We start from the raw sequence: 12,723 nt of genomic DNA on the forward strand, positions 1-12,723 counted from the left end.
ACTGTTTGACGTTCTATATTTAGACATGTGCCGTAATCATTATACACGTGACGTAACCACTAAAAATGTGACACGCTGACAATAAGTACGGAAACAAATCAGGCGCAATTAAGCTAGTTATAATGTATGGCAGCATTTTTTGTTGATGTCGTGTTAGAATCGAAATAATATATCCAAATCGGTGATTTTATTGCTTGATAACATCACTGTTTGTTGTTTGGATGCTCATTATTATATCACTCGGGCTACGCCCTCGTGATATAATTCCTCGCATCCGTTGAGCAATAAAATCACAGTTTGGGATATATTATTTCTTAATTAACACTTAACCTGGTGATATTGCGTAATGGATTTGTCCTGCTTTATACTGAAACAGTCAATTCAAAATTTAAAGGATTTCAATATTAAAATACAAAAATTGAGTAACCAGCAGTATAGAGCCTGGTAAGGCTTCACAAATGTGCAGGTTAGCTTGGTCCTATACTGGTGGCAAAGGCTAATCAATTCTGGCTCCAGCAGGTAAAGTGTTCAACTTACATAAAACTTTGATCATACCTTGCACAATATTATAGTATCAAGCTTAACTTACTATATATTCATCCATCCATACACGCGCTACCCGAACAGAGTTTTTCAACATGCTGTCCCCACCATCAGGTGAACCATATGGACGTCTTTGTCGGAAAATATGACCAACACGAGAACAAGGTATGATCTCTAGTCTTCCCCCACACTGCCAAATCTGTAATACATGCATGAATTTTTTTATTATTTTTTTTTTTTAAATATATACTAGGTATATCTTCCATAGTTTTAAAGCTATTAACCTGTACATAAAATGAACTGTTATAACAGTTTAATATCATAGCAAGATACAGGTGCCAAATCTTAAATAATCTGGCATTTCTTGGAACAAGAAACATATTTCTTTATCTTGTCCCGAGTAAATGTATAAACTGCTGGTGTAATTTTATTCTTTAATGACATTCTTTTTTTTTTTTTTTTAACACAGAAAGTTCAAACAACCCAGTGTTGGATAGTAGCTTCAATACATCAAAGCTGATTTAGCTTTTTCCTGCTTCATTTCTGTAATGGATATGCCCTTCTGTCCATAATACACATTTCAGATTTTGATACTTTAAGATATAAACAGTAAAAGTCTCGTAAGACCTCAGAAAACATGCAGGCTGTACTACAAACATGTGATAGACCTTGTCATAAGTGCTGTTAGCTTTCAAAAATTTAGAAAATATTTTATTACTAATAAAAGCAACCCACACTATTATAATGATGTCTGAAAACTGACATTTCAATGAGACAAATTAAAGCAGCATGGTCCAGATTTATCCTAATTTTCATGAAAATTTTGAAAATGTATTTAAAAGTAAAATATTGCAAAGTGAACAAAGAAAGTAATCTACATATTGCAAACAGCACTAACAATCCACGTACATTACCAAATGGGTCGAAATATGCAAAAAAGCACCTTACTGCGTTAGTAACGCAGTAGAAATATGGTGAAAAATACCACAAAATGAAGTCATTAATCGCACATAAGATATAAATTATTACTTGAATCTTGAATCAATTTACCTCTCTTACAATATATGTGCGTTTTTACAGAGATTGATTTTCTTGAAATATTTTGGCTCCTCTGGAGGCATGCAGCTTTAATTTTTATACAAAATTATAAGTATAAACCTTTTAAACTTCGATAAGACAAAGGCATCACACACCTAGAAGGACAAGGCTATAACCCTTGACCTGTTGGAACATAACGTAACTAGCCTTTGCCACTAGTATAGAGACATGCCAGTCAGAACATCCATACAGTCTGACCAGGCTCTATACTGTTGGCAGCTCAATTCTTGTAATATGCCGTTAATATCCCCGAAGCAGCCAAATCAATTACACAAATCAGCATGTAAAAGGTTTAAAAACAATAAATCAGCCTTACTCTAAATGAAATTTCTAGATTTTCTCCTCCCCATGTATCCAATCCAGGGTCATACTCCCCTTTCTCTCTGAAGTATTGTCTGTTCACAGCAAATAATCCCCCTGCCATTGTGGGCGTTTCTATAGGCTGTATATAGGTCTCCTCATCTATAAAATAAATAATGTATCGCATGATGTTATATATGTGTGTAGTGTAACTAAATCAATCACAAGAGCGATCAGTGATCACATGTGTCGCCTCATGATGGCCAATTTCATGTTGGGACAAGTTTTGTGACAGACGTAAAGACAGATGGACAGTGCACAACTAGACTTGGTACTGATCATTCCTGTAAAGTTTGGATAAAATTGCACCAGTAGTTTATGAGGAGTAGTCTGAACAAGCTTTTGTGTATCTGGCAACACACAGAAAAAAACACCTTTTTATCAAAGGGCCATAACTCGGCCAAAAATCATTCAACCGGAAAACCTGTGCCATATTCGCAAGGACTTGAGCTACAGATCAATCCTGTAAAGTTTCATTGAAATTGCATAAGTGGTATAAAAGAAGTAGTCCGGACAAAGTTTAAAAATAAACAAGCATTTGATAGTATTGCGGGCAATACAGTAGTCCCCTACCGGTCCCTCAAAAAGTTCTTTAATTGTCATACACTCCTGTGTATTGCCATTTATAATGAATTTGAGGATGAAGTCTGTATTTGAAAATATCGACCACAAAACATAATAAAATAAGTTTGTCTATATCACAGTAACGTGTTAAGTTTCCATGCTTAGTAAGGAAATTATGTTTATACAACCTTGTCATATTATTACGATGTGGGATTTTAAAGTAAATCCTATAAGGAATGAAGAAGTTGGAGTGAAAATACCAGTTTCTCGAAAAAAATCTAAGTTCAAGGGGACATAATTCTGGAAATAGTCTTGCTAGAGTATTTAACCTTCTCAAAAATGTCGAGTGATAATAAGAAACATATATATGAAGTTTGAAGTAGATACATTAGGAAATAAAGAAGTTATTTAAAAAAGACAACATTTTTTCCCCTAAAAAATCTAAGTTCAAGGAGGTAATATTGATATTTTTTGTGCTAGAGTTATAAACCTTGTCACATATGATGTGGTTGATGACCAGGAACTTATATTTAAAGTTTGAAGTAAACACCTTAAGAAATAAAGAACATATAGTGAAAAAGCTGAAAAATTTAAATCAGAAATCTTGAAATTCAGGCTATTTGTTGCCATAGCAACCAGAATTTTCAACATAGGAAGAAAAGAAAAAGATGTGCATAATCTCCAGACTGCCATCTACCCATATTTCAAGTTTCATAAAAATATTTTCAGTACTTTTTGAGTTATCACTGGATCCAGTTTATGTGTTAAATTTGCCATATTTTCAGACTATTTGTTGCCATAGCAACCAGAATTTTCAACATAGGAAGAAAACAAGATTGCATTTGAGAAAAATGCTATGCCACCGCATGGTCGTAATTTTATAGCTGTACATCAAAGGACAAGAAAGTAGGTCACATCATCAAAATCTAGGTCACCTGATATCAAAGTTCAATTTTACAACTAAAACTGTGCACATGGTCAAAATGTCATTGCTGTACATCAAAGGAAAAGAAAGTAGGTCACTGTCCCCTTGGGCAAGGCATAATTTTGACCCAAGGGTTTAATTCAAACAATCTTGATACAGGTCCACCAAACAACATTTCAAGTCAAATATCTAAGCTATAGCTTTCTCCCATTCACAAAACATTTGTTTTATTTTTTGTTTTTACTATGTGTACATAATGAGAATCACTGCCCCAGGGCAGGGCCAATTTTAACACCAGGGAAAAATTTGAACAACTTTGGTAGAGGACCTATAAATGATATTATATAATAAACATCAAAGCTCTATGCCTTGTACCTTCAGACAAAAATATTTTTTTTATTTTTTCACTATATGTACATAATGAACATCAATGACCCCCGGGGCGGAACCAATTTGACCCCAGAGCTATAATTTGAACAATCTTGCAAGAGGTTCACTACACAATTTTTCATGCAAAATATCTTAACTCTAGCCTTTGTAAATTTAGAGAAGATGATTTTTTAAGTTTTTACTATATACATATAAGGAAAACCTATGGCCCCCGGGAGCGGGGCTAATTTTGACACAAGAGGCATAATTTGAATAACTTTTGTAGAGTACCTTTAGATGATATTATTTAACAAATATTAAAGCTCTAAGCCTTGTACCTTCAGACAATAAGATTTTTTTGATTTTTTACTATAATTATGTATATATTGAAATCAATGACCCCCAGGGCGGGAGCAATTTTGACCCCAGGGCTATAATTTGAACAATCTTGCTAGAGGTTTACTACACAATGTTTCATGCAAAATATCTAACCTCTAGCATTTGTCAATTGCTAGAAGAATTTTTTTTGAAGTTTTTACTATAAATTTTTACAAAAACATATAAGGAAAACCAAAAACCCCTGGGGCGGGGCCGATTTTTACCCCAGGGCTATAATTTGAACAATCTGGGTAGAGATCTACCAGACAATGCCTTATGCAAAATATCTTAGCTCTAGGCCTTTTGGGTCTTTACAAGAAGCTGTTTTAAGTTTTTACTATATGTACATATGGTGAAAATCAATGACCCCAGGGCGGGGCCGATTTTGACCCAAGGGCTAAAATTTGAACAATCTTGGTAAGGGTCTTCCAGACGATGCCTTATGCAAAATATCTTAGCTCTAGGCCTTTTGGGTTTTTACAAGAAGGTATTTTAAGTTTTTACTATATGTACATAGTGAAAATCAATGACCCCCGGGGCGGGGCCAATTTTTACCCCAGGGCTATAATTTGAACAATCTTGTTAGAGGTCTACCAGACAATGCCTTATGCAAAATATCTAAGCTCTAGCCCTTTTGGGTCTTTACAAGAAGATTTTTTTAATTTATTCTTATAATTCCTTTTGGTTGCCATGGCAACCAGATTTCTGCATGGAATGAAATTCTTTGAACAACTTTGGAAGCCCTTCACCCAAGGAACAATCCTGCCAAGTTTGGTTGAAATTGGACAAGTGGTTTTTCACAAGAAGATTTTTTAAGTTCACTATATAATCTATATAACACACACACAAACACACACACAAACACACGCACACACACACAGGTGAATCGCTATATGCCACCGCATCGCAGATGCTGCGGTGGCATAAAAAAAAGACGTGCATAATCTCCATACTGCCATCTATCCATATATCAAGTTTCATAAAAATATTTTCAGTACTTTTTGCGTTATCGCGGGATCCAGTTTTGTGGACGGACGGACTGACAGACTGACAGACAGACAGACAGACGGACAGACGGACAGACAGACAGACGGACGGAGGGTAAACCTAAAGTCCCCTCCGGTTAAACCGGTAGGGGACTAAAAATTATTAAAGGGCCATAACTCTGACAAAAATCATTGAACCGGAAAATGCTGACAATATGCACAACTAGACTTGGTGCTGATCATTCCTGTAAAGTTTGGATGAAATTGCACCAGTAGTTTATGAGGAGTAGTCCGGACAAGCTTTTGTGTACCTGGCAACACACAGAAAAAAAACACCTTTTTATCAAAGGGCCATAACTCGGCCAAAAATCATTCAACCGGAAAACCTGTGCAATATGTGCAAGGACTTCAGCTACAAATCAATCCTGTAAAGTTTCATTGAAATTGCATAAGTGGTATAAAAGAAGTTGTCCGGACAAAGTTTAAAAATAAAAATTATATATTATACTCCGTAGAGGCGACACAAAAACCATGTGCGAGTTATTGACCTTGGATAGCAACCTACAATTGATCCAACATGCACATATTTAGTTTTTACAGAAGACTTTTAGTTATTTTGAAGATTAATAACGCCCAATACTGGTTAAACAAGAATTTTCAAAGTTCAAAATGGGCCATAATTCAGTCAAAATTTAAATCTATGTCGGAGTAATGGGCCTTGTATAGTGACCTCTGATCAGTGATATTTTTCCAATTTTCAAAACAACCTGTCTGGTGTTGCCTTCAAAACTATATTCATACATGACATAACCTCCAAAATGTTGGGCTTGTTCCAGAAAACTGGTGACTGTCAAAGCAGGGTTATAGAAATAATGGCATACAAAAATTAAACAAGGTATTTTCTTATCCTACAATTTTTTTAAAGCAAAAGGGTGACATCTTTGAAGCATTGATAACATTTGAATTTGTACCTTTGAAGTAATCTTTCGGTAAATGCTCCCAGGTGTAATGCATGCCCCAGTTGAAGCCTCCTTTCACTAGAGAAGATGCCTTGTACTCAAACGTGCCCGAGTTAATCATGTCAATAACAGGTATAGCTATCGTTCTACGACTCTCAGCGACCTTGGCCAGTAACGGCTCTAACCACTGTTTATTTACCTCGCAATGACTGTCAAGGAATACCAAAACCTAAAAGTAAAATATGTAAAATATATTAACACTAATTATGCTAGAGGTAATAATTACTTGACTTAACTAGCAGTATAGAGCCAAGTCAACATATGAGGATGTATTGCACACCTATGCAGTATGAACAGGCAGATACTGTTGTTGGCTGCATAACGTGGAATTATGCTGATCCGAGTATAATTTAATAAACGGTGGGTGTACAGGTAAAATTCACAATATGTACTGACTAAATAGCAAACAATGCAGACAATGATCAAACAGTATAAATATGCAGCAAATTTTGGTGTGCACTTGTTACATGGGAAAATTCTGTCTCTACCAGCAGTCTAAGGTTCGATAGAAAACAAAATTAATACCGACTTTTTAAAATACTTAGAAAAATGATTTGCCAGTAGATGTTTCTTATGAGGATTTAAAGAAGTTACACAAGTTTCTGATGATTTATTTTACCATTGTTTTATTAAACTTTATAATACAGTCTTCTCCTTATATCTAAATCAGTTATGTCCTCTGTTGAAAAAAAATCAACGATCAACAATTTGAAACTTTCAAGTCTATCTAATATCACACATATTATATTAACAATTGAAACATAATAATTTCTCTCATATAACAAATATTTTAAAGTGTCATTATACATGTACTTATTTTTTCATTGTCAAGTTGAGCTAACTTAACTATATTTTTCAAAAGACTGAGTGATATAATAATGTTGAATGACCAATAGTTGAAATTTCCTCGGGTTACGTAAGTTATTAATCATATATACGAAATAGATTTTAGAATTGTGAGGAATTATGACAAAATTTAAACTTATTTTGATTGTGACGTGGATAAGCCTAATACCACTTTAATATAACAATATGATAATTACCTCCCCTGTTGCCACATGAGCACCATAAAGCCTGGCACGTATAAGACCATGTCTGTCAGGTAACCTTACCAAGGTTATATTTGGATGTAATGACCACACATACTCTGCTAGCTTGCTTTGTAGATGAGCTAAACATTGTATTAGTCAATTTTTATTTCATTGTGAAAAAGAACAAATAATCAGTACATAATTTATATTATTCCCAATATTGTTTGTTAGTTTTTTTTAGTTTTTACACTGATTTTAAATATTTTTGTTCATATCTTGGTGATGAAACCACATTACCAACTTTCCTGGATAACTAACCAATAATTAACAATTTCTCCGGAAATGACAAGACTACTAATCGCACATGATCTCCAGCTGTGAGAGACCAATGACTATCAGACTTGATGTAAGAGATAAATTGTCACAGAAAAATCACGCCTCAGTCGAGTATTGAATCAGCGACCCTGGATAATTAATCTTGACACTCTCACCATTGAGCAATGCCAGCTGAATATGAACTCCTGAATTTATCAAATAATTTAAGCATATTTGCATTGATGCACATTTCAACACAATTTAACTGAACATAAATCTCTCCCTAATTTCTATGATTTCTTAGTTTTGTTAGAATCGTCAGATATAAAAAGATGTCCTATCCCATTTGTAAAGAGCTGTTCATTTTCACTTGTAATCATTTTGTCACCAACAACACACAGAGGGCACCGACTCTCAACAGAACGAGAATCTATTTACATTTCAGTGACAATATTATTTAAAGATTGCTACCTTTAAAATAAATAATTTCATATCCTGCAGCTCCTCTCAGATACTGATTTTTCATCAGTTTTAATATACCTCTTTTGCAAAAAATAACACAAATGATAAATAAACAAAATGCCATGGAAGCTATGCCCGTACTTACGCAGTTCGCTAGCGTCATCAACGAGGATAATCTCATGTAACAGATGTGCCGGTGTTCTGTTTAAAACTGAGTGTACCGTACGTAGAAGTGTAGACCAGGCTTCGTTGTAGAAACATATTATTACACTGGCTCTCGGAAGATCAGGTTGGTACTTCACTGTCTGACAACTTAAAATGAAAAAAAAAGAGTTTATAAAAACAGTTGTCTTCAATCAAATCCTTCCAGTGCAGACAAAGATCATCCGGTACATCAGCGCCGTCTGAGAATGGTCTGCACTGTTCGCCTTTACAACACTTTGTTCATGTTCAACATAATGTGTAATAAGACTACAATCTATTACAACCAACAAATATTTTTATGAAATAATAATTTAACAAAATATGAACTTATATTTCATCGCCTACAAGCTCTAACTAGAGTCATCATTGTGATGTCATCAAATTAATATCACCATGTATATAATTGTCTATAATGTACTGTACCTAAAAAAATCTACTTGTGAATTTTTCTTACCATCTATGATTTAGCACAGAATAATGCATATAACCATAGATTGGTTATAATACTTTAATGAGAGAAATGTCACATCATGTTGTAGAAATACTGATAAGTCACATTTACAATCATATATAAAATCAGTCCTTAGCCCTTATAACATGTAAATTATTACTAATATTTGAATCTTAAACCTTTACTTTTCTTAAAATATTGGTACATTTTTCTCAAGTATTCTTTTCTTGAAATATTTTTGACTCATCTGGAGGCATGCAGCTTATTATTCTGATAATTTTATAACTTACGATACATCAAACTTGCCTCTTTAGATTAATATTTTATGGACTGAGAGACAAAGGGTTCAATTACTAATTTTACTATTAAAATCAGAAACAGGTTCAAGTGTTATATAAATCTCTGAATGTAACATGTAATGTTACTTTATGTATTAACATGACTTACAGTTTATGTCGTGTATCTGGTACAGCTCTGTTTAAACTGAGCCGACTGCTTATTAAATCATTGAAAGCATACAGTCCTTGACCTGAAAAATGATAAAAAAAAAATCTCATTCATATATTCTACATAATAAAGAAAATAATTATTCAATGACACTAGGATATTAATTTGCTTTCAATTCAGTATCACAATTCTGAATTGTTAATTTATATGACAAATTTTCCATTTCAAGCAAATAATTAGTAAGGAAAAAAAAATCATTTCAAGTTAAGTCAAGAACCAGTCCCTATTTGTCTCCAGAAAACATAAGTTTTTTCCCTTATTCTTTCTTAAACAAATTCCGGTTCATCAGTCAAAAAGAACTATATATTTTAACAAGAACTGTTGGAGGACAGTAACGCTGGACTATTCGAAAGTTGTCACAAGTGTGTTTCAATGAGTGTAATAATGCTTACCTAAATGAATACATAAAATTGTCCGAAAAGGTACAAAGGCTTGTTATTAAGATGTTTTATCGAGTTAATCACCGCTTTATTATTATGAATGCATAAAATTGTCCCAAAAAATGCACAAACCCTTCAGTAGTTATTAAGATACCAGCTTACAAGCAAAACCTTTACCAAGAATTTCTAAGCCAAAAAAGGACATAATTATGAAAAAAAAAAAAACAGAGTTATTGGATGGACTTGTGCAAATCATGTAAGAGAATCACAGAGAACAAGTGTGTGAAGTTTAAGTTCATTCCCTTCAGTAGTTTTGGAGATACTTGCTTACACGCAAAAACTTAACCACAGGGACGCCGACAAATGGGTGACTGCATTCTCTCTTTTGATTAAATGGATTTTTAGCCCGACTATTCGCAGAATAATCGAGCTAAAAATCCATTTAATCAAAAGAGAGAATTAGAGGAACCGACTGACATTTCCAATTGAAATAATTGAAATGCATCACAATTTAACATAGGATGGACGGTTAATTACATTTATAATTTTTCTACATATATTCTTCTCCATAACACAATTTTACCCTCTAAATGGACCCTGCCACCATATTCCTAAAAACAGGAGAAAAAGGACTGCATAATAATCAAAAATAATCATAATTCATGGCCGTGGAGATAACAAGTATAAGCCACTTTAAAAATGTTGTTGTGTTAACCGGTCAGCGACATACATTTTATGTAACCAGAAAGAAGTCTAGTGTTAGATCCATAATAAGAGCCAAATTCTGGTTATTTCAGGTTTTCTGGGACATAGTCTGACCAGGAAAAGCAACTTTAAATATCTACATAAGCATATGTTGGTGTCCAGTTGACACTTGATTAATCAATAAGTGTATCATACTTTTAAAAGATGTTTCATTCAAAATAAGTTAGTTGAAATTACAGCCTGTACAAAACATAACAAGAACTGTCGGAGGACAGTATTGGCTCTACTATTCGAGAAAGTTGTCACAAGGCTGTTTTATTGAGTATAATAATGCTAATTACCTATGAATACATAAAATTGACCAAAAAGGTACAAAGGCTTGTTATTATTAAAGATGTTTTAGTAAGTAAATCACTGCTTTATTATTATAGATGCATAATAATGTCCCAAAAAGGCACAAACCCTTCAGTAGTTATGGAGATAACAGCTTACAAGCAAAATTTTACCATGAATTTCTAAGTTGAAAAAGTTCAAAGGAAAATCAGCCTAAATGCAAGATAGAATAATGGATCTTGGTCAGTGATCTACAATTATAAAGTAAATGCATGCGTTTTCTTCAAAAAACAATTCAAATTCAAAAATAATTAAGCTGAAGCATTATACCATGACTAAAGTGTACACTACCTTAGCAGTTTCCCAATGTATTTTACAGCTTATAAAGAAATGCATTGATAAATTTACATTGTATCCATATGATTGAATTGAAATAATAATACGCGGAAAGCCGGAGCATGGCCATAGGCCCCGCGAGGGCTGTAGCGCTCTTAGATAACATATATGACGCGTATCAATTCAAATGAAACACTTGCGGTGAAAGAATGATGTAATAAATCAGAAAATAAACATGCTTTTCATTGATAAGAACTATAGTAACGATTATAAATATAAAAAGTAACTATAACATATCCTTTTTGATAAATTAGCATTGAACAACAACTGTGACCCAGGAGCTCACGAAATCCGCGGATTTTTGCGAATCTGCGGAATATCGGCAGCCCTGTTAAATTCAAAATTTACCATTCTGTTTAAATTCTTCGTCTTCTTTACCATTAATTTGTCCCAACATAGCCAAATGTTCTGGGTTATAAATAAGGTCCTGTGGATGCTCAGACAGTAATTTGTCAGATTTAGAATACTTTTCAATTCTAGATTCAAACTTGTGAGAATGAGCAGCAATCAACCTCTGTTTCTTAATACTTGTAACATCCACTCCATTTCTCAAATGAAAACTTAACACAATCAAAGTTATGAAGAATACACACGGAATACCAAAGAGGCATAAAATACGCTGACGTTTCATTTTCGTTTCACTTGGTGAAAGAATTTTAGATTCTGTCATCTGTTTCTAAGATTTCTAAAACAAAGGTTGTAATATCATTCATATTGTGGCATCAAAGACACAAATTAAAAAATTCAAGCAAATGGTAAAAAGTTGTAGAACTTAAGCGGCAGATATTCAAAAATATAAGTAAAAAGCAAATTTTTGTGGTCGCGAAAACTAAAGACAATTAGAGGACATCGGTGCTAAGACCAACAATTGCATAAAAATCACTGTTTAACATTATCAGTTATAGATTTGACACTTGTAACATTCAACTTATTAACTGACAAAAACAGGATTTGACAACAAATTTGTAATTCACCGATTTTTGATAAATTGTCGCTTATATCAAGCAAACAATAAAGTAAATAACAATAAGGGTCGCTTATAACAAATAAGAAAAGACGAGGCCCTTCCACTGATTTGGCGTATAATTGTGTAACACAAAGGACTTTCTCGTACACTTTTTTATGATAATAATAATTAATTTAACTTATGTACACAAAATTTTGTTTTAAAGTTTTTCCATGCATGAAGCTTCTTTTGCGTTTAGCTTCTATCTGGGACCGAGTTATTCGGTTCCAGCTTCTCTATATATATGAGCTTTTATAACCGACTGTATATATAACATAAAGTAATATGAAATTAGGCAATGCCTATGAACGGGGAAGTCGTTAAAAATTCCTTTCATTCTTTCCGTTTTAAAGGTGTCATTCGGTATTACATGCACCGCTTCCGTTTTCACTCGGAACACTCGACGATTATCATTTATCCGAAAAGTTGAGATATGTTCCGTTATCGGAATACCCCGCCTATTATCATTGAGTTACATTGTAAATGGCGGCGCCCGACTAGAACTGACACTGAAAATTTCATTGATAGGTATAGAATTCTATATATTTTTTAATTGTTTTTTATTTGATTTTCTTTTAAATATACACGTGTAGTCTATAGCCGGGCAAGCCAAAGCCCGGGCCCGCTTCGCGGGCCCGGTCTTTGACTTCCCCGTATAAGATCAACAAAAATAAAACAGCTACAATAAAAT

At 33.7% G+C, this 12,723-nt stretch overlaps 1 protein-coding gene across 1 annotated transcript; it reads right to left on the minus strand.

The window, feature by feature from the left end:
• Window positions 1-576: 576 nt before the first annotated feature.
• On the minus strand, window positions 577-12,045 carry LOC132745129 (polypeptide N-acetylgalactosaminyltransferase 11-like). The gene is made up of 7 exons (XM_060733958.1): window positions 11,375-12,045; window positions 9,153-9,234; window positions 8,196-8,362; window positions 7,286-7,413; window positions 6,195-6,411; window positions 1,958-2,103; window positions 577-742 (listed from the first exon to the last, which is right to left on the minus strand). Exons 1-7 carry the CDS (start codon window positions 11,694-11,696, stop codon window positions 581-583), a joined length of 1,224 nt encoding a protein of 407 aa, XP_060589941.1. The 5' UTR covers window positions 11,697-12,045; the 3' UTR covers window positions 577-580.
• Window positions 12,046-12,723: the final 678 nt, after the last annotated feature.

Source organism: Ruditapes philippinarum, unplaced genomic scaffold (assembly GCF_026571515.1).
Source record: "Ruditapes philippinarum isolate M1 unplaced genomic scaffold, ASM2657151v2 ctg153_1_1_1_1, whole genome shotgun sequence".
NCBI lineage: Eukaryota > Metazoa > Mollusca > Bivalvia > Venerida > Veneridae > Ruditapes > Ruditapes philippinarum.